The 26771-nt window shown below is 34.7% G+C and overlaps 4 protein-coding genes and 2 long non-coding RNA genes across 10 annotated transcripts in view; 3 read left to right on the top strand and 3 right to left on the bottom strand.

The window, feature by feature from the left end:
• Positions 1-927, top strand: LOC113474458. The gene is made up of 2 exons (XR_003396113.1): positions 1-79; positions 397-927. It is a non-coding gene; the product is annotated as an uncharacterized LOC113474458 (long non-coding RNA).
• LOC100183735 (blue copper oxidase CueO) overlaps positions 1-19591 on the top strand; it is a 22625-nt gene extending 3034 nt beyond the window's left edge. For 2 of the 5 annotated variants that reach the window (XM_026835619.1, XM_018812998.2), the window contains exons 3-17: positions 1040-1141; positions 1204-1335; positions 1666-1868; positions 2193-2336; positions 2708-2909; positions 3172-3431; positions 3652-3748; positions 4100-4232; positions 4311-4462; positions 4634-4739; positions 4845-4940; positions 5867-7003; positions 7625-7781; positions 8660-8804; positions 10312-11902. In XM_026835619.1, the coding sequence (XP_026691420.1) occupies positions 1040-1141; positions 1204-1335; positions 1666-1868; positions 2193-2336; positions 2708-2909; positions 3172-3431; positions 3652-3748; positions 4100-4232; positions 4311-4462; positions 4634-4739; positions 4845-4940; positions 5867-5967 (1728 nt within the window). In that variant the 3' untranslated portion in view covers positions 5968-7003; positions 7625-7781; positions 8660-8804; positions 10312-11902. Of the gene's footprint in view, positions 1-1039; positions 1142-1203; positions 1336-1665; positions 1869-2192; positions 2337-2707; positions 2910-3171; positions 3432-3651; positions 3749-4099; positions 4233-4310; positions 4463-4633; positions 4740-4844; positions 4941-5866; positions 7004-7624; positions 7782-8659; positions 8805-10311; positions 11903-15529; positions 15667-16555; positions 16658-18872 lie in introns of those variants that run through there. The other 3 variants (XM_026835618.1, XM_026835617.1, XM_026835616.1) reach the window with 3 other exon arrangements.
• Positions 5127-5860, bottom strand: LOC113474459. The gene is made up of 2 exons (XR_003396114.1): positions 5659-5860; positions 5127-5421 (listed from the first exon to the last, which is right to left on the bottom strand). It is a non-coding gene; the product is annotated as an uncharacterized LOC113474459 (long non-coding RNA).
• Positions 14637-18833, bottom strand: LOC104265897 (fibrinogen C domain-containing protein 1-B-like). The gene is made up of 7 exons (XM_026835620.1): positions 18091-18833; positions 17340-17612; positions 16902-17036; positions 16520-16616; positions 16044-16137; positions 15566-15633; positions 14637-15093 (listed from the first exon to the last, which is right to left on the bottom strand). The coding sequence occupies exons 3-7, from the start codon at positions 17016-17018 to the stop codon at positions 14831-14833; spliced, it is 639 nt and encodes a 212-aa protein (XP_026691421.1). The 5' UTR covers positions 17019-17036; positions 17340-17612; positions 18091-18833; the 3' UTR covers positions 14637-14830.
• Positions 19592-21038: 1447 nt separating the features above from the next.
• On the top strand, positions 21039-22125 carry LOC100179026 (calcium-regulated heat-stable protein 1). The gene has a single exon (XM_004226279.4). The coding sequence runs from the start codon at positions 21135-21137 to the stop codon at positions 21624-21626; it is 492 nt and encodes a 163-aa protein (XP_004226327.1). The 5' UTR covers positions 21039-21134; the 3' UTR covers positions 21627-22125.
• A 703-nt stretch (positions 22126-22828) lies between these two features.
• The window catches only part of LOC100180580 (plasma membrane calcium-transporting ATPase 2), a gene marked incomplete in the record, with an annotated part of 19377 nt that continues 15434 nt past the window's right edge, over positions 22829-26771 (bottom strand). Inside the window, 3 exon segments of the mRNA XM_018813030.2 lie at positions 22829-24010; positions 25254-25319; positions 26110-26174. Of these exon segments, the coding sequence (XP_018668575.1) occupies positions 23789-24010; positions 25254-25319; positions 26110-26174 (353 nt within the window).

Here is a 26771-nt window from a genome sequence, read left to right as displayed (position 1 = left end):
TGTTGTAACTGATGCAGAAAAAAAGAGATTGTTAGAGGAGAAAGAGAAACTGATGCACGTTGCAGAACATCTCAGAGAGGTTTCTGTTTTAAAAAAGAATATTTAAAAAAATTAAAAAAAGCAAAAATTTAAAAGAAAAAAAAGATCTAATTTTTGATACCTGTAGCTGTTTTACTAAATTATTTTTTTTTCGCTGATGCATTTAATTGAGTATTTTTTTGTTTGCTGGTGCGTCCAATGTAAAACTGTTGCAAACTTTCAAATATATTGCTAAAATATCCCAGTAAAGTTGAGGTTACTAAGCAGTAAGTACCCAATAAAATTGTATGGGTCATATTAGCAGTTATTTTCACCCTATACTTGCAACTCTGATCTAAGATCGCTGGTCCTACGCAGGTAAAAGATGCCATATCAAAAGACAGCCTTGACAGTGAACAAACCACTAGCTCAGCAAACTCTACAATGATGTGTGGGTCAGCTGATAATACAATGAACAAGGATACTAAATCAAGGTTGGTATTTATATATGGTTTCTGGTTGGTCCTATTCTCCAAGTATAGTAGGGTAGTCCCAGGCGCCATGGGTCAGTGGTTTAGGTGCCTGCATCGTAACCAAAGTGGTTCGGTGCTCGATGAAGATACTAATACTGATCCGCGTATGTGTCCTTGGGCAAGACACTTAAAAGAACGTTGCTCCAACCCACCGGTCACTAATGGCTTGTTCAAGTTATAAGCCATATCAAATAAAAATCATACACAAAGTTGAAAAGTATAGTAACTCGTAAGCACACGAGGACTGCGGTGCGGTGTCGCGGCACCGGTCGCAAGAAGGGCTTAAATTGGCTTTCCGGGTGTTGGGGTAATGGGCCAAATCTGGCCTAAATCCCAGGTCCTTGACAAGGACCTCACCCATAAAGAATAAAAAAAACTATCTGGCTGCGGTAGTAAGTCAAGTTAAACTTACATCCCAGTCTCTAATCAGGCCTAATAGATCCTCTAACCATATAAAATAGAGTTAACATTTTTCTGAAATTCTCCAGAAAAACAATCTCCTACCGCCAGAAGGAATAGTAAAACACAACTCTTTTCAAAAACCCAACGCAACCAATTTGCACACACATGGCTTACATATTAACAGTACAGTAAGTGGTATAAATGAAAAACCAGTTCAAAATATTACCTTTAAACTGTATTATATTTCTAGTTACCTTCTGATGATGTCTTCATTGAAATACCCCCTAGAGGTAACTTCACCCATGTTTATCAAATAGAAGAACAGAATCCACCTGGTACTTACTGGTATCATGCTCATCTCCACGGTGCTACCATGTTTCATGTAAGAAAGTATGAAATATTTTGTAAAACTACAATTTCTGTCAAGGGAAAACTTTCCATCTATTACTATTAAAGCCTTGTCGCCTGCTTTCTACTTTTGAGCAAGTTGCAGGCTCCAACATCTGTTAAAGCTCCAGGTAAATTAGTTAACTGGAGCCTAAACAACCCCTACATAAACATGTTTTCCAGAACAAAAAGGAGATGTGCAGATTTTTTAGACATTGTAAAGGCAGTGTGTCTCAAAAAATTTAAAGTACTACAGTGAGACACGCCTATTCAAAAAATATTGCTGTACCAACATATATATATATAACAATCACCCTTACACCAGGTACAAGGTGGGATGTCAGGCTTGCTTATCGTAGAAGACCCTGATAATGAGAACACGACTGCATTGATTAGATCTGTGTCATGTCCTTTCAACTGTGAACATGATATTAAACTTTTATTCCAACCAACTTTACAATATGTAGATCTGGATGGCCTTGGGTTTGGTAGTTTGCAAAAGTCTATTGGTGATCCAGATGTGTTTAGGTAATTTCTAACTCCCAGTACAATTGTTTATTTAATATTGTGTATTGGGGCTTTTTAGTCTTATAACATGGGGATGGGTGTCCCTTGCATGTGCACTATTTATTGGCTTCATACAACAAGTTACCAAGCATGCAACTTTGTGGTTGAATATTTTTATCAATATAGTATGATTGTTATTTTATCTATCTGAAATAACAAAGAAACAGAAATTAATACTTTAATAGAAAATGACACTTTTTTAAACAGGATATATTTTAATATATTTATATTCTAATTTTAAAAATAGTTGATTATTTTATCATAACTATCAGTTTTTCTTAACAGACACCTAACAGTGGTTAATGCTACAACAAATAAAACGTTAGAGGATTGGTTGAAGGTAGAGGAAAATGAGGTAGATTATTACACAACCAATGGGTTGCTGCAACCTGTTATGAACTTTTCAGCTGGTCAAACCAAAAGGTTCAGGTAAAAAGAGATTTTATGTCTACATAATAACAAAAATGTTTTTTATTCCTTCGAAAACGATAGTGAAGATCATGTTATTTAAAGAACGAAAAAAGATATCCACAGCAAAACACTAGTTGGTAAAACACGCTATTAATAAAAAGGGTGGAATAGAATGTTAATTCAAAAAGGGCTGTTGCACCCATGTGTAATGCATAAAAATCAGAGCATTTGCCTCATGGTCTGCTCTGCTGCCATTGTTAGTGTGTTCCCTTAGATGAACATGAAGTGTATGAAATATAACACCTGTGCTATAACTCCCTACTATATGGTCAGGGTAGCATAAATAAGTAACATCTTATCATCAACATGTTAGTATTATGATGTCACAGAATGGTAAATGCTGGTGGGCTGACAACACTCGAGATGACTATAGTGGATAATAATGGAGTTAATGCATGTGATTTCTATGAGATAGCAATCGATGGTGTATATCTCAACAAGCCACGAATGCCAAGGTTTAAGAAAACCCTTCTTGTCCCAGCAGCACGAGTGGATTGGTTGGTTGTTTGTAATAAACCAGGCAACTATAAGGTACATACATTTTAAAGCTTAAGTCAGGGCCAGTACATTACTCAGTCCTTATAACTTAGCGCCTAATTGGTTAGTATACCATGTGTATGTGTGTCATTTGAGCAAGATACTTAATGGAAATTGCTCCACCAAGCGTGCACAAGGTGTATAAACATATCACCTATGTTGTTTATCACCGACGATGCCCCTCAACAAAAGGAAGAATAATTTACATTCATTCAATCATTCATTTTATTTTAACATTCACAAATTTTTCACACAGCTGGTTTCACAACCTAGTCCTGGTGACCAGATTTCTATGGGAAATTTTAACAGATATAACAAAACATTGCTGCATATTACTGTCACTGGTTCTGCCAGTAATACAGCCATAGACACAACTATTAACTTGCCCCAACGCCCAAGTTACGTGGGGGACTTTACACAGTTGAAAGAGGATGAGGTGCATGGTCAATTTGTAATTGAGGCAAACTCAGCTACAAACTTAAACAGAGAACTTTTCAAAACTCCAACACATTATAGGTAAACCATATTTGTTTTATTCCACTGCTCTTTCAGAGGTAGTATAGTATTTAAATCTCTAACCTACATATATTGACAACTCTTGATTTTATTATACCATTAAAGTTAAGATATTGAGGCATACCCCCAATGTTGGTATAATAAAATTACTATTTGTTTACCTAATTTACATAAGTGTTTTGTTCAATGACATATTTTAATGTATTTTTTTACTTCACAGATACAAGATTGAGGTGGGTAAATATCAACAATGGTTTCTAATTAACACAGATCATAAGAAAGGACACCCAATGCATATTCATGTCAACCATTTTCAGGTAATAGCTTAGTCACATTGATAAACCTACAGTGTTCAGAACATCCAAATTTTTCAAAGGATTTCTAAACTTAAGCTCAATAAACCTACCATTTTGTGCAGGTGTTCTTGGACCAGGTGCAGGGCAGGAATTTTAAACCAGAGCTTTTAAAACTATAAGTTAAATCATAAAAAATGAATAAATTTATTGTAATCTGGGTTGTTTTGCAGCTAAGCTAAAAATATTTATCAAACTATATTGCTGTACTTACCAAATAATTGTTAAGCTGTTTCTAATATTGTGGTTTTCAGCTCAAACTTAGCCCTGCTTAACAATAATTGGCTAATTATGACAATTTCTTTTAATTTGCAGATAATAAGCTACAATAACTATACTGGACCATACAGTCTACCAGGTGGTAAAAATCCAGTTACAAACCAAACAGAATGGAAATTATTTGATCAGAATGATGAAGCTTGTCATTTTCAGCACAGTGGTCTTTCTGGCAAGTTCAAATTCTGTATTTCTATAAGCTAAGAGAAAAAAGCAATGGCCGACCTATGTTATAATTGTTTATTTTCAGCTTCAGATATTAATGTCACGGCAAATGGAAAAATAGGGCTACAATATCTTGGCCACGCTGCAAGAGCAAATACAGGGGCAGGATTGCTCGGTTATTCTGATATAGGTGACTTTCGTGACACCGTTTTGGTTCCTCCGTTGGCTAATATCACGGTAAAGTTTAGTCTTAATTTATACGCTTTGATTTTATTAATTTAATTCTCTGCAGAACTTATGGACCAAACTATTTTTATATTGCTAAACTCATGTTACAACTTGACAGTGTAGATAAGGTGCATGAAAACCATTCTTTGTAAACTTAACATTTTATACATTTTTCTTTAGATTCGATTCCTGCCACATAAATTCACAGGCAATAAGACAATTCATTGTCATATTCTGGCACATGAAGACTCTGGCATGATGTATGTTGTGGATGTTGTAAAACCAGGTAGGAATTAATGTCTTAGGTACCAGGGCTGTATTTTATATGGGTGAGGTCTCACAGCAAGGTATGTAATAGGAGTTGGGTTGCTCTAACATTTAATAATTACAGGAGAAAGCTTGAATGCAAATGTTACATCAGGAAATGCATACCCAGGGACTTGTCACATAAACGACCCATTTCCATTTAATAAACGGAGCGCTGGAGGTGTTTGCGTGAAGTCCAATTATATATCTCTTTTAATTTGTGGTCTTATGTCTTTTGTACTGTTTTTGCTTTAACACTATTGAGTGCTTGGTTTGTTGATCGTAGTTTTAACATTACAACTTTTAGGCTTTTTATAGTAAAAAAACTAACATATTTCAAAATTGTATCTAGCTAACAACAATTTTAAATCATTCACCATTTCTAGTGTTTGCTGTTGATTGTAGTTTTAACATTACAACTTCTAAGCTTTTTATATTGTTTATAAACTAATATATTTCAAAACGGTATCTAGCTAACGACAACTTTAAATTGTTCACAATTTCTAGTGCTCGTTGTTGATTGTAGCTTTAACATTACAACTTCTAAGCTTTTTATATTGTTTATAAACTAATATATTTCAAAACGGTATCTAGCTAACGACAACTTTAAATCGTTCACCATTTCTAGTGTTCGCTGTTGATTGTAGTTTTAACATTATAACCTTTAAGCTTTTTATAATGATTATAAACTAATATATTTTGAAACGGTATCTAGCTAATAACAATTTTAAATCGTTAACCATTTCTAGTGCTCGTTGTTGATTGTAGTTTTAACATACAACTTTTAAGCTTTTTATAATAATATAAACTAATATATTTTGAAACAGTATCTAGCTAATAACAATTTTAAATCATTAACCATTTCTAGTGTTCGTTGTTGATTGTAGTTTTAACATAACTTTTAAGCTTTTTCGTATTAGAAACCAATGCACATCTAAACATTGCACAGCTAACAACATTATTTAAATGTATGTAGTCATGAATGTGTATAAAGAAGTCAATTTAAATTCAAGTCATATATGTCTTCCATACATTTGTGTGGACATGTCTTAGACATTTTAACAGTAAAACCTACTATGTAGTGTAATTTTCCTTATTTTAAAACAGTTGGTGTTACAACATACAGACCGCTGTGGATTATTGGAGCAGTGCTTGGTTCCATTGCACTTATTTGTATTGTTTGTGCTCTTGTACAGACTTGCCGTTAGTTCCGATCGTTAGGTCCGATTGTTGTAGTAGGTATATATCAATATAGTTGTTATAGTTATAATGACAAACAAATATTGTATCATATTGTGCTTAGAGTACTATATGGTTCTGGTTTTATATACAACCTTCACAACTCAACGTAGTTTGCTGTAAGGGAGGGTTTTTGTCTGTGTAAATTATCTTAAATTTTTTTATTAAAATAATAGCTCTGGTGTGCACTTAGAATGTGGTTTATTGCAGTCGCATTAGCTGTAAATATTTTTTTTGTGGACTTTTGAGTGTTGAGGCTTTGTATGTAAATTTTTTAAAGAAATAATACTGTATTTACACCAGAGTCCGAATCTAGTTTGCACACATTACTTACTTAATAAAACATATACATACACTTTAAATTTCAGCATTGCAACATTTTTATTTGCATTTATTTAGCACAAACACCATTTCAAAAAAATTGTAATGCGGTTTTTATGATCTGCCTTGCCTTTTTCTCTCAGTTTCAAAAATACATTTCTCCATACCAGTTGCAAAGCATTTGTTTTGGAAATAGCGTCCTGCAGTTAAGGCAGTAAATTAAATTTTGTTAGTGTGTTGTTTCGCTCGCGTACTTGCGGTATTCTTAATACATACTTGCGGTATTTTGACCAACAACCACGCTATTTATAGCTAGAGGCAGTCACCGAAAAAGGAAATATTGTGTTTCCTTATAACTAAATGTGTATAAACAGTATAGACGTTTTTGTCTGTTTTGGATTCATACGCTCTAAAAACGAGAGCGTGTAAATGAGATTCTTTATCATCAATAAACCGGGTATTTAGTAATTAATTTCGTTTTGTGATAAGCAGACAGAAATGACTGTAACACTAGCACCAATAATCGTAATTTAAGTGTGTAACTAAAGTATTAAATGTTCGAGCGTAAATTATTTTTTAAAGTTACGGTAAGTTACGTCTTTACAGTTCGTTTTACTTTATACTAGGTTAATTAAATTTGTAATTTTTAAATGGACCGGTCAGCTGCAGAGAGTGTTTTTGCAAGTAAGTACATTTGTGGTATTTGTCAATGGTAATACACTGGTAGTATAATTGTAAAACATAACCAATAGATAACGGTCTCTTTAATTAGTGTACACCATGTTAACAATATTCACTATGCCCGCAATGTCCACCGTGTATCGCTATGTTCACAATATTTGCTATGTCCACTATGTAGTGAATATTTTGGACATAGCAGACATAAAGCAGACATGGTGAACATAGTCGATATAGCAGACATAGGGGGCATAGTCAACATATAGCGGACATAGTGGATATGGTGGACATAGCGGGCACAGTGGACTTAGCGAACTTAGCGGACATGCACTAATAATGCGACCCAATAGATAATGTTTGCAGTAGAGCATGTGGAATGGTTGTGATACTAATTGTGATGAACACAACATCTGTAGTTTAGTATCACATTCAATTTTATACATTAGGTTTTTATAAGTTTTCTATATGCAGGTTTGTTTACTAGCACTAATTAGTTACAAAAATTCTCCATGATTTTTTTCTCATCCAATACTTGTATGAACATATTTCTTTTACACAACTTTTTTGTTTCATAGCACTTCCTTAGAGCTTGCATTCTTGCCATTTTACCGCTATTTTTCCCCTTAGATTACCACAACAGAGCACCTCCACCCAGTTGTTCAAGTGCACTGATACCTTCTAATGATGAACACCTACTTGTACAACCAAAGAAACTTGCCAACCCTGTCATGGATTCAAGGAATCACAGAGTTATGCAGCAAGAATTAAAGCTCAATAATAAATTGTAAGATTTTTTTTCGATTGTTACTGTTTTGGCTGTATATTTTTGCTAACAATTTTATTAAATTTATATATATTTATATTTATGCATTTTTTTCTTGCTGCATGGAAGACAAAACATTATTTTCCTCTAAAAGAAGATTTCTTGGAATGTTTTATTTTTGTTATTGTAAAATATTGATATATCTGTCTTGTTTTGTTTCTGCCATTTTAAACAAGAGGTGGACAAATGTCAAACAAGTTAAGGTTTTTGTATTTTCCCAACAAGTTATATTTCATCCTTTAAAAGAAAAAAAAAATTGCCATATTATACAATATGTTAACAGTATACCAATGCCTTGTTTGTGTCCTGTTACAGTATAATGATTATAATCTGGTAGCAAAACGCTTTATCCAATTACAGTACTGTAGTTTAATTGGACAATTTTCTGTATTTAGTATTTAAATTTACCTACCTAATGTAATTCAGTTGCATTTCTAAATTTAATGTTGCTCAACAATAAACCAGATTGTGACTACTGCATGTTAGATGTAATTACAACCAAGTCTGGTGTTGGAACAGATTGTCAAGTGTCAACATTTGCGTAATATCTGTTGTAGACAAATCGTAAATTATTAGGAGAGGTTGGGTAGTGGGTAACCAAACTATATATATTACTAGTTTCAATTTTTATTAATCCAAGCCCCAAAGCCATTTGTAGAAGTCGGTCACTGATTGCTTTTTTTTAATTAAAGTTTGCGTTTACAAAAAGAACCTGTAATTTGGAAAAATCAATATTGAAAGTGACATGACTCAAGTGTTACACAAGCAATAAAGTTAATTAAATATATATATGTGTGTCTATTTGTATGTGTTGGTTTGTTAAGTTTTATATTTTTCAGAGGAATTGACGTTTTAAACCAGAAATCTGAACTTTCCCGCGTTTTCCAAGAAAAAAAGAGAGACCAAGTATATCAGGAACAAAAACAGAAAGAGAAACCCTCAGAATTTCATTTGGCACTGGAGAAAAGAAAAAAGCAATCTGAAGTAAGGATATTTCTAGTTCTTTGTCCTGTCATACACTCGTAATTTCAGCTTTTCAAATACTTGACATTTACTGTTGTTGGCCATGGCCTAGAGGTAACAATTAGGTTTAACTGGATATACTTTACAATCAATTTGTAAAGTAATGTTTTCTCAATTACTTACGCAATTTTTGAACCAGAGATAATACCTTATCATAGTTAAACGTTTAGGTTTACCAAAATATACTTTACCATAAATTTGTAAGTAAAGTTTTCTTAATTACTTACGCAAGTTTTGAACCAGTGATAATACCTTTGCAAAAGGCTAAAAGCTTCCGCTATTGTTTAAAACAATAACAATGTGTTTCTTAATTATTCGGTCTTTCGGAACATAGTTTTCTAAACCAAGGACAGTAATGGGTGAATGGTTAATACCATGCAGATCCATGATGATTAAACATGCACATACAATAGGATCATACCAGCTTTATGCATTACCAGTTGAATTAAGATATTACATTGTGCATTAGTTTAACTTAAATCAAATCTACTATAAGTTCTAGGTAACTGCAGCTAGTGTATTAACAGCAGCTTTAAGTAAAAAAAAGCCGCAATTATCTATAGTTCATGACTTCATGTATTAGTAGAAGTAGAAGTGAACAACAGTGCAAGTGTTCAAATAGTTTATGTACTTTTATTATTATTGTGTGTAATCTGCGCACCTTTTAAACACTCTGGTATTTATATAGGTTTGGCAATGAACAAGTATAATAGCTTGCTTTGTTATAGCTTTATCAGGATCACTGCTTTTCAATCTATGGTTCACCACACTAAATGGATCTATTTTTAAATTAATTGCCTGATTGGGCCCCCTAGTACAGTCAAATTTGTTGTTGTATAGTTACAACAAGTTTTGTGAAAAATATATATTTTTTTGGAAATTGGGTTGCAAGAGCTATAAATAATTGTTTTAAGCAGTATAACATTAAAATGCTACTTAAAAATAGAAGTTCATGATTGTTACAACCTACAATGCGATTTTGACATCTTATTTTAATGCTGTTAATTTTTGTTCAATATTTACATTGCGTCATTAGGAGTGTAAGCTTATATGGAATGTTCGGTATGTGGGTCAAAAAATTCCTACTTTACTGTTTCTAATGCCAAGGCTTTAAAAATTGAGACATGATGTAATATATATTATGTACATAAGAAGCAGGTATATTAAAAACTAACATTTCAGAAAGATTACCAAGTTTTAAAGTTATTTACCGAAGGTATTAATATTTTAGACTAGAATATACAAATCCAGGTTCCATGGCATTCCTTATGATAGGACCTTACGCATGTATTATAGAATATTCCGCTGTAAAAAATGATTGTAACACATCTGGAATGGCTGGTTGTTATTTGATTTCAATATTTATTGAGTAAACATTGTTTGAATGTTCAGACATATTTTCTATTAAGCTGTTGTTTGATAACAAACAGATTCCTCATGACACTAAAAGGGCTTTGTTTTGTCATAGGGGGAGGACAAACAAAAGGAGGATTCAAATGTCCCGGAGTTTGTAAAAATTCGAGACCAGCTTAAGAAAAAAGATGGCGAATAGTTCCTAAATAACCTTTTACCCTCAGAATATCTATTGTTTCGTGTGTCTGCTGCTGCTCATAATGCTACTTCTGCTACAGCCAATGTTTGTATTGATTTACCAAGTGATGTTGGTAATTTGTAGTCTTTTTTTTCATAGTTACTTTACACGATGTAAAGTGATATCACAGGATTTTAATTGAAAGCACAAATTAAACTGGTAAAATTTCAACACTAAACCCAAACTTAATTTCATTTATCTGGTATATGCTACTTTGCTATGCATTTGGTATCGGTAATTCGTCTAAAATATTGGTATTTATTATTTATCTTTACATTATGCACTTAGTAAGGCTATCGACAAAAAGAACAATTTATCTGCCAATGCATTTTTTTCTTTTTGCTTGGTTAGATTTCTGTATGTTGTTCGTGAAAAAGTATTTGTTCAAAAACCTTCGCATTTTGTGAAGTGGTTCATGCAGAATCTGTATATTTATCCTAAGCGTTGGATAATTCTAAAGACCTCACTAACACCTCTGTATTATGCTTTGCTTAAAGGGCGCTAACATCAGTGTAGACCTAATATCAATTATTCATGACTATTAGGGGTTGTGAAGTGTGGATATTCTTTGTGTGATCATTTCACGTATAAAGCAACCATTTCAACCCTATCGCTCATATAAATTTGCCACAATGTTTTATGGAATATTTTTCGCAATATCACATATAACATGTTAAAATAGGGTTGACTTTACACCAAACATATTGCTTTTACCACGTATGTTTAAAGCATGGCATACAATTAACATGTGACACCCCATATTTACTGTAATAACTCAATGCATAAGCGACCACTGTATAGTAAATACGCCAACTATGTTTCTCATTGTGCAAATTTATCTGCATTTTGATGTCACAGTGCAACAAGTGACATCGATCATACATGTGTGTGTATTACTAACAGATGCAATATCACAAGCCATGCATGTCTACTATTAATAATAAGTTTGGTGAATCACTTTTTTTAAAGCTTACAGAACTGTAGCCCTTTTAAGGTGGATATTTACCCACGTACATACATAGTGCTCCCACACAAAGCAGGCTGTTCTTTTCTCATTTAATCAAGAGCTAATTTGATCACGCTGTACAAAATGCAGAGCTGGATTTTAGCCAGAGCCCAATGAAACGCCACTTGATAAATCTATTAGCCAAACATTTTAATACTAAATTACAAAACAATCAATTACTTTAATCTAAATTAACTTATAGTTCTAGAAGTTCTGGCTTTAAAACCCAGCTTTGTTAAATTTGATGTCTATATTGAAGCTATTTATCATTGCACACTAATCTGTTGTTTTGCAAAAGTTTTTTAACCTATTTATTTCATGATTTTCGTTGTTTTGAAGGTTTTCTAATCATGTCTGTTATGTTTGATTTTACGTTGAAGTTCTTTGTTCCATCTCTACAATCCTTAACTATGGTGTTCTATATTTGATTGTGTGCATAAGAATACAAACATTGTATGCGAACATTATTGAAGTTTGTGGGGTAATGGGCCAACTCTGGGCTAAATCTCGGGTCCAATGGTGTGCCTCGCCATATGGCCTTACCTATATATATATATAAAAGAACATTAACAGTAATTGTAATTTTTAAGTACATGTTATTCTTTCCGGACCCAACGTTTTCTTGAGCAAGTACCCTGAGTGAAACCAATTTTAAACAAAGAACTAGGCATATTGAAACCAAAGCTCGTCTACTATTTGTTGCTTTGTTCATGCCCGAAACCGATACGAAACTGCTTGTTTATTTCCTGGTGCTAAATGGGTAGTTGTCCAGATACGGCCTAAATCTCGGGTACCGTCGTGGCACATCGTATAGGCCTCACATTTATTAAGTGATGGTAGGGTGGGGAAAGATAGGACACCTTTTCATTCTGTTTTATCGTCCAATTTGATAATAAACAAAGAACATTTAAAGAATTATAAAACCGTATCCTCACGACTTCCATATACTGTTGTTAATTGTTTAAAATACCTTCACGATATTTGGTTATTATGTGCTAAATGTGTCCCATCTTACCCCACAGTATTATACGTCATATATATTAAAGTTTGGGAAACTAGAAAACCTAAAGCTCTAGCACTATTCCATGTTAAACTGTACGAAAGCTATATATATTTTGGATTTTCCGCGGTTACTACAGCTTTAAATGGTGAGCGTCACACGGCCACCATGTATGGTAGTTACAAGACGGGCAGTTACGCATTACCCACGCTGTGTCTATTAATTACAGACTTGTCACCGGGCAACATTATTCATAGTTATTTTAGAATGATTGCGAAGACTCTTACGTTATATTACTCAGTCTAAACCGACAAAGGTCAACGGGCTTACAGGCATATTTATATTCAATACATAAACTGAAGCTGCAAGGCGTATTATACACCTACTGGTATTTAGTTTTATATAGCGACCTTAATAGGAAGTCCAAACGCCGATACGATCAATGCTAAAAAGAACGGTTTTAGATTTATGTGTTTTGATTGTATCATGCAGTACGGACGTTGTAGAAGGCACATATATCCTACAGCAGCGTGTTTACGAAATGTGGGGTCCTACTACCGGTATATTGCTGTCCTAATTATGCGTAAAGTCATCCCAGTTGCACTTTGCTGGCCAAAATATAAGGCCTTCAGTTGAACCATGTTGTTGGGTGCAGTAACTTGTTGTATCCATGGTAGTAAGGAAATTTCAAGGAAAAGAAACCAGTGTCCTTTGTTTGACACAAGTTAATACGTGTGTAGCGAGAGCCAAGAACTGTACCGCCGCTTGCAATTAATACACAACCGATTAACTCAGTGGTTGTCCAAAAAATGTGATACTTTACAGGACATAGAGATCCACAAGCTGCTTTTCAGTTAAAAGTTTGAACACATATTAAGTCGGAAACCTCTCGACCAGCGACGGTATATAAACATGTTTATATACGGACTCTGCTCTGCTGGACTAGAAAACGGCGCTTTATTGAACGCGTCATAACGTGTACTGAGTCACCGAGAGGTATTAAACTGAGGTCAAAGGTTAAAAAGTAGGCTGTTTGCGGGCACTTAGCCTACTACACACAACACGTAGACGATAGTGGGTTCATGCATTTTGGCTCAAGCATTAAATATTAACGGGTTAACGTTAATAAAATAAGTAGACGATAGTGGGTTCATGCATTTTGGCTCAAGCATTAAATATTAACGGGTTAACGTTAATAAAATAATTAGGAGTCTACATTGGAATGCTGTGCAATTAAAAACGACGTTTAAATGAACTTTGTAGACTTGCCATTACACATGTATTGTTTATCAAGGCATTTAAAATACATCAATGCATCACGCGGACTGGACTTGTAGTCAAAGTTTAGGAAATAACTACATACTGTATTACGGACGTTAAGCATAGGGAAGTTTTCAACTACGAGGTTAATGATATCCCGTTCAGCCGCTGACAGGCCAAAATTGTTTCCATTTTGTCGCATGACGTCACACTGTTGTTACGTGATTCTGTCTGGTATATAACTCGCCTTTCAATAACGAGAACTACTTAACGGGATTATCGGTACGGGGCCACGAGGTCAGTCTAGGTTTATGGCGGGCTCTTACGAACCCTTGTCCGGCTATCAAGTAAGCTTTTGCCCGATACCGTATCGTGTACTTGTGTGCCGGAAAAGGGAATAAAATATAGTAAGATATTATAGACTGCTTGGTCTTCGGTTCTAAAGTAATTAGTACCACGGTCGATATAGCACCTCGCTAAAGCCTGCGTTTGAAGTCGGATCAACACGGAGTCATTTAACCCCATCAGCAATCCTGTTTATTCAGTGGGGGCTATACAACGTTATCAGTTCAATTATGAACAAATGTACAACAAAAACAAATACATATTTGTATAATCCTTTAGTTATTAGTATATAAACTATAATGCACATTCGGCGCCGTGGTAAAGTGGTTAGCGCGCCTGTTTGTAAGGTTATGGATTCAAGGCTCGTAGCTGCTACCATTGTGGGCGTATGTGTCTTTCGGCAGGACACTTAACGGCAATTGCTCCAACTCAGTATTCACTAATGCGTTGTCTAAATTCTCAGCCATACAAAAAAATAAAAAAAAATTAATCATCCACAAAGTAACATACATGGTAACTCGTAAGCTGGCACGTGGTCTATTAACACCCGTGTTATAACGACTGTCGTTTTCCAGCCACGCGAGGATAAAGTAAGTTAAACTTATTCATTTATTCCCCAAAGATTGAAGTTTGTCTGTGCGCGTGTGTCAACGATTTTGTTTATACTACAACTCCAAACATATGTGTTGCTACATTTTTTGACAGAATACTTGTAAGAATTCACCTAACTCCAAATCGTCAAATAGATGAATGAGGTTTTCTGTTACCGTACGATTAATACTTGTTTAAATCGGTTTAATTTTCATAGTCACGGATCTTAGGCCACTGTATGGGTTGTTCAACCCTCTCCAATTCATAGTTTCACTTTTTTTAGCACAAGGGTTGTATAATCCATTTAGATTTGAGATGTAGCAATCTCTATACCACCAAGCCCCATGGTATGCAATTGCACAATTTTGATTGCTATACTCTGTACCATTAAATAAGTCGTTATCACGGTCATAGGTTGTAAAACTTTGTCCATTATGCCAACTGATAAATGAATCTCCTGTTAAATGGAAATTGGGTGCTAGTGAAGAATCTCTCCCCCCCACCTTATTTGCTAACCACTAACCCCCTAACCATCAACACCTAACCTAGGGGTTAGGGGTTAGCAAATAAGGTGGGGTGAAGACTCTTCACTAGCACTGGAAATTGTAATAATTGTATTTGGTCAGAAAAATATTTTTTTTTATCAAATGGTGCTAATAGTCTAATACTGTAGTATTTTAAATTTAAAAGGGAGCAAAAAAAACTTAGCGGATTCCCATTTAATTGCAAATTTGCAACAATATTAATTACTTCCCATATTTAATTACCTGCATAAATTTAAAAACCCCCAAAAATGGTTTATATAAAATGTAAACTAGTTATTTCAGTTTTCAAATACACATCACTTATGTACCGTTTAGGTATTTCATGCAAAAAAAAATTTTTCATTACAGGCAAAGCATCAAAAAGAACTAAATGAAATAACTTACGTGCGGTTCCGGTTTTACTTTTGACTTCCAATGTATAATTACTACTTGCTGCATGGACCTTAAACAACCTGAATTTTAAAAAGTCAACTACAATATCGAAGGTTGGAAAACAATAAATTATTTTTTTGGTTTTCTGGTGACAGAATATGTAAAACGCTAGTCCCTCTAAAATGTCAGTGTGCCGCAGCATTCAAATGTCAGTGTGCCGCAGCGTGCCGCAGTGTGCGCAGGGGGAACAGTGTGCCACAATGGGCGCAGGGTTCACAAACTGTGTTTTTGACTTTTCCAAATCCAAAACAAAATACAGTATCCATGTTTTAACACTTTTTAACTGCACACTGACAATTTAAAGGTAACTGTAGTCAGTACAGTGTCCAATTTACAGGTAATATAACTTGCTATGGTCATAATTTTTCACAAGCCCATTTTATACAAATGAATAAAATCAATGTTAATATTAATACACCAACACACTCACCCATATTCAGCGTAAAATGACTGGTTTGCACATGTCACCATTTCAATACGAAGTCTTACAAAACTTTCCGTCAATATTTTTATATTTTCCAAACCTGTAAATATCATTACTAATACTACAATAAAAGGTGTATTATTGTATGTACAATGTAGATAAATATATATGCATAAAAACATTGATGAATTTTGTCATTACGCACCCATGTTATAACTTGACAGTGAGCATGAGGTGTATGAATACACCATGTGTGTTTGGTGTATAAAAAGACACCCATGTTATAGCTTGACACTGAGCATTAGGTGTATTGTGTATAAATACACCATGTGTGTTTGGTGTATAAAAACACACCCATGTTATAGCTTGACACTGAGCATGAGGTGTTTAAATACACCATGTATGTTTGGTGTATAAAAAGACACTCATGTTATAACTTGACACTGAGCATGAGATGTATATAACCAAAATACTTTACCCACCCAACCAATATTCTCCATTTTTGTTCCCAAATCCAGTGACATATTCATTCCAGTTTCGGTAAAAATCTACTGAACCATCGTATCTACGTTGGATTACCTGAAATGTTTTGTTTTGTAGTTGTATTCATAATCAAGAAGGTAAGGGTACTGGTTTAAGGTGGGTCTTTTTAAAGACCTTACCCTTACAAAACAAAACCTTTATTATTGATTGTATATAAACTGTCACAATGGGGTCCACACTAGCAGCACCTGGCTTGCTGGCTGCTATTGGGGTTATCATGATCTATTGACCTACATCCCAAGTCTAATGCGTGCCTCACTGATAAATTTTATTCATGACATCATAATATAAAACAATACCAATGTATGACATCACACATACCGTCCACCCTGCCTCCAACTCCGTTCCAGATAAATCACAATAAACTTGGAAAGAATTATTTGAAGTTGGAAAAATGGTGTAAACTTTGGATATCCTTGTGGCCAAGGTTGTAAACATCCTTGCAGCTTTCAATGCCTGCAAGTAAAACACATTGAACTGTTCCATTCTATAAAAGCAGAGTCTTACAGTAAATCCTGCTATGGAATGGAACCAAGGGTTTAAGCTTTGTTACATCTCAACAGCGAGCATAAGCTGTATGAATATATTATGTATTATGTATGTCTGGTATGTATAAACTGAAATGCCCCCTATGTATAACTTCTGGTAAAATGCGGTATAATATGAATAACCATGAGTATCTGGTCATTCTGGTGTCCAAGAAGACACCATGTTATAAGTTGACAGTAAGCATAGGATACAGACACAATAAAATAATACCTGCTCCTGTAAAAGATGTCCATTGTATTGTGAAATTAATCACTTCCCACCCAGAAGTGAGATCAGTTCTTAGCAGTTTCACCCGAAAGTAGTTGATATTTATTTCAACCACACTTGAATTGAACTGGTGGTTTGCAGATGACGGTGTAACTGTAATGTTAATGTATGCTGGTGCCTGTCTTAAACACGTCATGTAGGGAACATCAAAACTTATTGTTGGTGCTGCTGATTGGAGCTGTATATTGAAATTTCCACTGAAACTGCTGTAGATTCCTATGACGAGATAAAACTTGGTTAAATAGATTTCTTGTAGCCTGGTCATGATACTTTATGCTCACTTTCAAGTTATAATATTGGTGTCTTCTTATACACCATACACACATGGTGTATTCATATACTTCATGATCATTATCAAGTTATAATTAATATAATATAGGTGCCATTCAAACACCTCATGCTCACTGCCAAGTTATAACATGGGTGTCTTCTTATACACAAGACACACATGGTGTATTCATAAAGCTGGTGCTCAATGTCAAGTAATAATATACATGTATTTTCATACTGAAGACACACTTAGTGTATACACCTTTTCTGCTCACTGTCAAGTTATAACATTGGTGTCTTCTGACTTCCATTACACCAGTTACACCTAATATTCCGGCTGTTCACTTTACTTATATTTACACAAAAAATATTTCGGATTGTTAAGAAAATTAATACCAAGATACAAATTATCATATTCACCTACCATTCGCACAACAAGCTCCATTTAGAAAGATAAACATCCAAACTAGTTGCATGTTGATGGTTCTGTTACTTCTGTCAAGAACATAGTACATCCCTATGTAAATATACTACAACTAAATACTGGGCTAGTCATAGTAAAACACAGGATGTGGTAGCTTAAATTAGGTTCACAGAACTTTATTGACACCCACTACAAATACTTTGCAATGGAACTACGCATTGCTAGTTTCTTTGGTTTGTTAATGTTTGGGCATCGGGTTACGTCATCTGCTAAAAATTCCCTAAATGTTATAGTTAATTAAAAGTTTGTAAATTATCTGAAAATAAAATTCTAAGATGGGATAATATTTTAAACTAAAATGACCGGTATTTTTGTTTTACATGAGGTACTTTTGTTGTTTTATACAACTAAAAAACCAAGGTGCTTTTATTTCTTATACAAAACTTAGCATAGGGTATCTTGTATTTTTAATGTTAACACAAGATTTTACTTTCTGACAATTGATTATATCCTTTATCCAAGATTATAATAAATATAATTTCACCCACAAAAGCTAATCTTAGTATTACCAAAAAATTAGCTTTTATATATCTGTGTTTTTAGTGTATGGTTTAATTATATATATATGACCTGCATGCTACAGTTGACAGATATCACCAATAAATCTTTATTTATAATCTATTTAGAAACATTGGTTTATGTTTTTATTTATTTTGTAACCTATATAATATATCTGTTTTATATTATTTTAGAACAAAATTTATTTTATAACTTTATTAAAGGTTACAAAAAGAAAAAAGATGATGGCCCATTGCTCAATTACTGCAACAACTAGTGAGCCAGAAAGAAGCTACATAGTTGGAAGCTCTCCAAACTGATAATGGATCCAACAGCTATGGTTATACCATTTTACCCCAACAGATGTTTTTCATGAAGTAATTTCTAATTTGTGGTTCATGGAACGGGAAGATATCATTTTGTTGTGTAAGAGTTAACGTCATTAGTGATTGCATATCACACGGATGAAGCTTTAGCAAACCCAAGGTTTTGGGACATATCGCTAAAAAAATTTCATTCGGTTTCTCTGGATGACAGCACCCCTTTATTTATGAAATGTTCACCATTGTGAAATTTAGTTTTTTCTGTTTAATTTGGACCAATGTTTTTCAACCGATTTCTTACAAGTATTAATAAATGAATGTAACTTTAATCTTCGCATAGCCGGAAAAATACAGTTGTTATAACGTAGGTGTTCTGTTTTATACACCTCCTGTGTTTATGTTTCCCGAAAAAGGATGAACCATTTGTATTAACATCTATCAAAACGTTAATTTCTTACTTTTGTGTTAAAATTGTTCTCCAGTAACAGTGCATTAAATATTAACAGCGTTGTAGAAAGAAACTTTCTTAAAATTTTGATTTTGTGCAACACAAACGTGTATGGTTTTATCATAGTATACTGAATTGATGGCAAGTTTCGTAATACACCAATATACTGGTATTGTAATCGTTAAGAACACGATTAGGAAATATTAGATATTATGTGCTAACGGTACATATCTTGCCCACAGTGTTATATATATGTATGTAGTATGGTGTGGAAAGATGGGACAAATTTTCTTCTATTTTCTCGTCCTATTTGTTAGTATGAAAGTAACATTCAAAGAATTTTAAAATCGCATCCTCACGGCTCCCATAAACCGCTGTTAATTGTTTAAAACACGGTCATGAAACATTAGATATTATGTGCTAATGGTATCCATCTTACCCCACGGTGTTATATAGTAGAGTGGGGGAAGATGGGACACCTTTACACCTAGTATCCAGGTTCACCAAAAATGCTAAATATTTCGTACAGTGTGATTTTTTCTCATATTAGTGAAGTGGGGGAAGATGGGACACGTAAGCACATATTGCCCAATATTTCCAAAATACATGACGGTTTTTGGGTGATGCCACTAATTAGTACTACCATTCCTTTATTAATTGAAAACAGTTTTTTACATTATATTATTGTATAAAAATTGTTATTGCCTGAACGACAATGGGTATTGTTCTAACACCAATTGATAAATATTGTATCCTACAAATGCATATCAACTAATAACAGAAAATTGATAACAGCTATCAATTAAGTTTACAAGTTTTGCCTACAAATTGGTATTGTTACACTGTTTTTCGCAAAAGCCACTTCTCATAAAGTTTAAATTCAAGTGCAAATGACTCAATTTCGAATATATTTTCTAAATATTAGTTTGTTTTTGTGTCAGTTTATTATATTTTAAATAACCCACGAGGCATAAAATATTAATTTAAAAGCAATCCTTTCAAAGTTTGGCAATAAAATCCTACAGAACTACGATGTGGGGGAAGATGGGATACCAAAATAAAATATATTTACATTAGCAGTATTCTGCAACCTATAATTTTTACGAGAATTTACGAAAAGTGGCTTGTGCGAAAAATAGTGGGGCAATACCCAATTTGATGCAAAAAGATGTAAAATTTATTAATAATTTTACATGCTTTGTCCATGTTTTCACCAGGTTTTGTCCATGTGTGTTTGTCCATATTTTGTCTATGATTTGCCAATGATCTTATCTGTTGCTTGACTATTTCGGTGTCTATTTACTTATTCAAAGTCATCCATATTATCTGCTATTCGTCTGAAAATACGCTTCCAAATTTTAAATAGCTCGTTGTTATTAATCTTTAAAATATAAACCGCTTAAAATATTAGGAAACACTGCCCGGATTCCTGCAGTTAGTTGGTATTCTAGTTTAGTTGCGTTTTTTCTCATCTGGCTAAACTGCACAAATCAGCAGAATTGGTCGAAAAGGCAATTACTCAGGGTTTTGAAATTATGTTTTAGTGGTGCAGTCCATAATGGTCTATTTTAGAATGCTGGTTTGAACAGGATCGCTGCTGCTGTTGAATGGTATATCATATAGACATTTTGAATCACGTATAAAAGTAACCTTGCGTTTCCAACAGCATTATAGGTGAGTGAAATTTAGCAGGCATTTTATTTAAAAACTTTAGTATGAGTGCTGATACACCCAACCAAACTCCAGTTACGAAAAGCAGTCCGGTAAAAATAACTTACAATCGGCCGAGAATTTCTACCGCCGGTGACGGCGATGCTGGTTATGTTACCCCAACCATATCGCCGACTTCTGAACATAAGTTTCTGGTTCCAAGTCCAATGGTAACTCGGCGTACAAGGACATATTCTGCCAGTCGCAGAGCTACAGAAGGTCCAGTTCATCAAGGTGTATGTCAGTTCTTTTCCTGCTCACAAGGCCATGGTTTCATCAAGCCTACAGATGGTTCTTCAGATGATTTAATCTTCATGCACATATCGGATATTGAGGGTGATTATGTCCCTCTTTATGGCGACATACTCTCATACAAATTGACCCGATCCCCCCCTAAAATGGAGAAATTTCAGGCAGTGGAAGTGCGTATCGTTACAATGTGCATCGATGGCAAAGATCAACATGTTCGTTGGGACGGAACACCTGCAAAGCATTGAGAAGCAAAGCAAAAAAACCTCCATTAATGTTTTATTTTTAATGTTCCAGTTTATAATAAACAGGACCAAAATGAACTTGCAACAAACTTTATACTTTGGGCCAATGTTGTCCTCATCAATTTTAATTTTTCAAGTATTTCTAATTTCCAATGTGGCTTATAATAAGATGTCTTTCACCATTCGTTAAAAATAAGTTGATTTAGCCCAGTAACATTGACTCACAGCAATGACTGATTGTCTCAATAACAATTATGATGCAGCATGTGAGTGCAAACAAGTCTATGAACCTCTGTATGTGATAGAACTTAAATTTGCAAACATTTCATGTGTTGTTTTCATACAGTAATGATATATATATATGGTATATATATTGATTTAAACCTTGTAGCACAGATGAAATGCCTCAAAACTCCTGAAGTCTCAGGTTCACTTTGGAAGCTCATTTTTTGTTTATTGGCTCAAATAATAAATAATTCATGCTGCTAATTTCGCACCCAAATCAAAATCTGTGAACATACAAAATAATTTCAAGAACGAATATATTCTAATTAGCATGGTAGACTTGTTAAAAGAAGTAGCACTGCTGTGCATAATGCCTGCTATTGATTGTATATACCGGCATCCGAATTAAAATTTAATTACGCTTACCTTTTGTTTCCATTTGAAATTCAATTTTGGCACAAATGTAGGTATGGTTTTACAGCAGGCAATGTATGGATTTTCTCAACTAAAACAGATTTTAAAAGATTTCTTAGTGCTAATTCCTAATGGACAATTTAAAATGTGTAAATAATTATGAATTAACTGGATAAATTTAATGTTAAAATGTTTTAACTGACTTCTGTTAGTTCTTTTTCCCCTGACAAGTAATCAATAAATCAGTGACAACTGAAACTGCCCCTTGCGGCATAATCAATTTTGTTCTAAAAACTAGAGAAATGTAGTTCGAAACTATAAGTTGATTTTGCACTGAAACTCACTAGAGCTTAAAAGAGCATGCTACATCTCTAATTTAAAGTGAACTACAAATACTACATTTTTCTATTCAATAGTACTAAAACTACCTTCAAAGTAGGCAAACAAAAAAACTCCTTGGTTGTTTAAATTTCTGCTTAGTCACCTTTTCCAATGTGTCGCCCTCTATCTAAAAAACTTCCTAAATTACACTTATGTTTCTGGGAGGTATAAATGAAGCACAAATATTTTGAAATGTACCATGTTTTGTTGGTATTAATGAATACGTGTTGCTGGGCTTTACTACCAGTCCCATATGAGTTTAAATATCTGATGTACGATGTGGTTTCGGTTGTTTTGGTGAATAAATTTAGTTCATGGCGAATCTCAAAATGTGTACAATACGAAACAAAAATGAATATTAACGCTTAAAACTAGAAAAAGAACAAAACAGCACTAAACTAAACAACATCAGCTTGCCAAGCTACAGTATAGAGTAGGGTGGCAGCTATACAGATACAAGGTATTCGCTAAAAATAGAATAACTGCTTAAGTTTTTTTGTTGCAACTGCTTGAGTGACAGGTGCATATAAAAAATTTCCGAAAAAAAATAAAATCATATATTAATCACTATACACATGTGATACAACAGCATGCATCAGCCTTTGTGATTAAACAGTTAAACGGGTTCAAATGGCTCCGTTGAAGAATGCGGAAGCGTTTATATTTAAACAGGTTGCTCGTAACTCGAGACAGAGACCCGGCAGCATAAGTGCACAATCACTATGCAGCAATCTTAAGAACTCTGTGCGCAGAATAATCATTGGCTTCTATCAGAATAATCAAGGACAACCACTGCAAAAAACGCGGGGTGAAAGAAAAATGCAATACACCTGCAGTGGATATGTAACGATATGTAGGTATAAGTTTAACAGTAAAGTGCTTTGACAGGAGCTATATATATAATAGCTACTTGCTCTGCACACAGCGTACCGTGTCCAATGAGAATTAAAACAAAAAACTGAATCACGTCAATTTAACAACGGAATAGGGGTTTTTGATAAATATATATATATTACAGTTCTTCACATTGGTAAGCACCTATGCCCGCTAAATGGCAGCACATTGTCTGGCGGTGGCAAACAACTACAGGTGTTGCCAGCCATGATGTTTTCAGAGGTAGCGAGTTTTTCCACTTTAATTAACCATTACGCAACTGAATTCTGCGTTTGGTTGTTTTCAGTGGAGTTCTCTTCTGAGGCAAGGACTTGAACGCTCGTGACGAGTTGTTGAGCTTCTTCTTCCTCGTCGTCGTCATCATGGTGATGTTGCTGCGGCAGAAAGTCATGGATCGAGGTCAGGGAGTTCATACTGCGCTTGTAATGCCGGGTCTCGTACAGGGAGCTACGGAATGCATTAACTACCCGAATCTGCAAGAAGACAGAAGTAAATTAGAATTAGATCAATTTAGAAAAGTTCAGGGTCTAAATTGCGCGCGAAAAGTAGGAAAACAATTTGATTGCGGTTCTATAAAAAAAGCACAATGAAATATTGATGAAGTAAGAATGCGTTCTGTACATTTGTGACTTTTTGTACATCGGAAAATTGACAAAGCTATTGATTGTGTGTGACAAAGTTTTGTTCAGCTCAAGAAAGAGCCGCATACAGTGTGACTACTGCTATAATTGCAACATTTATAGTGACGTCTACATGCAGCTTATCTATGAGTCTGGGTAATTATCGCATTCTAAGTGTGCAACAGTATGTAAGTGTACGTTACTATACATCCTACTGTTTGAAAGAAACATTGGGTTTAAGAAACCACGCCACTCAAACTGAAGCCAGCCAACTTTGCTTAGGGTTAGTAGGCAGCCTGGCACAAGCAGAAGAACAAAGCATGTTAAGAACTGCAGATATGTCTTCAAGTTGTGTGATTCCACTCCTAGTTACCTATGAACTCAAGTTCAGGCATCTGTTCCAGGATACTGCGATGAGAGGTAGGTGAAGAGGGGCAGCTTGAGACAGGGGTAAAGTATGGGTTAAAGTTGGTACATGGCACGTTGAGATGCCACCCAGGGGAAGTGGGTTGTAGCTCGTTGTCCGTATATTGCTGTCAGTCAAAGAAAAAAAGGTGGAGAGTGGAAAAGGTGTTTGGTGTGTTAATGGGCTATTATATGGCTATTGTGGGTCTGAGTTAATAGTTTGTAAGTGAAGTCCATGCCAGGTGATACAAACATTATATATATGCAGACTGTTATACTGAGTTATTAGGTTGAAGAAATGCGAAGATATACGTCTTCTGTTTGATTGAAGCAAACTAGCGCTATGTATGTTAAATAAAGAATCCATGCTTGTCTGTCTGTTGGCTATGTTATTTTAGTGTTATTTTGCAACTAGTGTTGTTAGTGTAAAGCCTGTACCACTACAGCGTTATCAGTTAAGTCAAGAATTAAAAGAATTGCATTCACATTCACTTCGGGCAGAAATGGTTGTGCCATGATTCTGGGCAAGCTATCAGACGTTCTAAGGTGAAACTAACCAACACTCATGCAAATTGGCAAGCCAGGGGCATGGCAGGGCAGTCTACTGACTACGGTTAGTACACAAGAGACATGGGGAAAACCACTGAAAATGAGTGAGAGTCACACTGTCAAGCACACAACGCTTAGTTACATCGCCGAATGCGGAGGATGTCTTCCGTCGGTCAGAGGACTGCTGGAATGCATCCACGACACTTATCTGCGCTCGCCAAAATCCCAACAGCAATAAAAAGAAGCAAAGAAACAAATGTTAGGGGAGGACAATTTCCGCTGTTTCTATGTGTTTATATATTTTAAAAACGGGGAAAAATTTTTTTTTTATTTCACTCAGCAAAGCTGTTTTTTCGCAGGACTGTTTTTCTATACCAAAAGTCGAATCAGAAACAATGAATTTTTACGACATTAATTGATAAAAAAAAAACTGTGCACAAGTTATAAATAAAACTGACTCATCTGTTTGCCTACCTGTTTAAACACAAAGGCTGTACATTTATTGTTGTAACACTACACTGCCCATGCCTGCTTGATCTGTGCAGCACGTTTTACTGCAGCAGCAGATGGCACAGGTTCTAGATGTGCATGGTGCGACGAATGATGGCGGGCAATAGCTAACGTTTTAGGCTTCTCTGACACATCTATGAGGGAGCGGTAATGAATGCTCTGCTCTTGCTTGTTTCTGATCTGTTCAAATTTTGCTTGTTTTATTCGGCTGTCTGAAGTAAACCAGCTTTTTAAGCTATGACTGACTAATTAATTTTTATCTTTTCTTCGAAAAATGTTTTTTTCGTTCTCAAAATGTAAAATTTTCTTCTTTTAAATTTCTTAAAACTAAGCTATTTCTTTATAAATGAATACCTGAGTTTCAAAAATGCTAAACAACATGTTTCTACATGAGCCTACAGCTCTACCAACTAGACCTGTACAAGCTACCAGATGTGAAACATATACAACCAAACAACAACAACAAAAATACAGTAAGATGATCTCACCTGTTGTTGGATCCTGTTAAGACCCCGGAACCAAAGAATTTGTCCTCTTCGGAGGTTCTGGTCAGTGAGGTCGGGAACCGTGTCTGCCGCCTCTCGTCGAAGAGTCTCATCTTCTTCCGGTTTGGATTTGCCAATCTAGAAGATTGAGAAATATGAAGATTACGATGGAATAAATGATAAACGAAGACAAATCTTACAGTTTTCAGCACTAAATCAATCAGTTACTTAGAATATTTTTCATCCCAATTTTTAATTTACAAAATCTTCACAAACATTTTAAAAACACAAAAAAAATTACAATGTAGTCAAAAATATTACAAAAATATATTAAAAATGTATTTTTATGTTTTTTTTTACCGTCAAGAACTTGGGAAGCCTCTTGTTAGGAATGCTGGAGACGATTTGTCCCCACACGAGCTCAAACAAACCGAAGAAAATGCACCAAAGCCACTGTGAGAGGGTGAGGCCCGTGGTGGTGAAAGCTTGACCTCCAAACTCAACAATGAAAACCTTAGTGGAGGAAATCGATGTTATAAACCAAGTAAACGGTATACAAAACGCATTTTAAAATTGAGTGAATTCATTTTTTGGGGGAAATGTATGGACTATACCAAACAAATACATATTTTTTACATTTTGATGACTACTTGCAGTCGACTCGA

Source organism: Ciona intestinalis, chromosome 8 (assembly GCF_000224145.3).
Source record: "Ciona intestinalis chromosome 8, KH, whole genome shotgun sequence".
NCBI classification, from domain to species: Eukaryota; Metazoa; Chordata; class Ascidiacea; order Phlebobranchia; family Cionidae; genus Ciona; species Ciona intestinalis.
The sequence above is the reverse complement of the archived record's forward strand: the minus strand, read 5'-3'. Positions and strand labels throughout refer to the sequence as shown.

Bases quoted from the DNA above. Each gene is read 5' to 3' on its own strand.
- LOC104265897 (XM_026835620.1), bottom strand. From the start codon at position 17,018: ATGTTTACAACCTTGGCCACAAGGATATCCAAAGTTTACACCATTTTT. The intron at 16,138-16,519 runs GTGGGTAAAGTA...TGATATTTACAG, and splicing joins AAATGGAGAATATTGGTTGG to GTTTGGAAAATATAAAAATA. The intron at 15,634-16,043 runs GTGAGTGTGTTG...TTTAAAATTCAG, and splicing joins TCATTTTACGCTGAATATGG to GTTGTTTAAGGTCCATGCAG.
- LOC100179026 (XM_004226279.4), top strand. From the start codon at position 21,135: ATGAGTGCTGATACACCCAACCAAACTCCAGTTACGAAAAGCAGTCCG.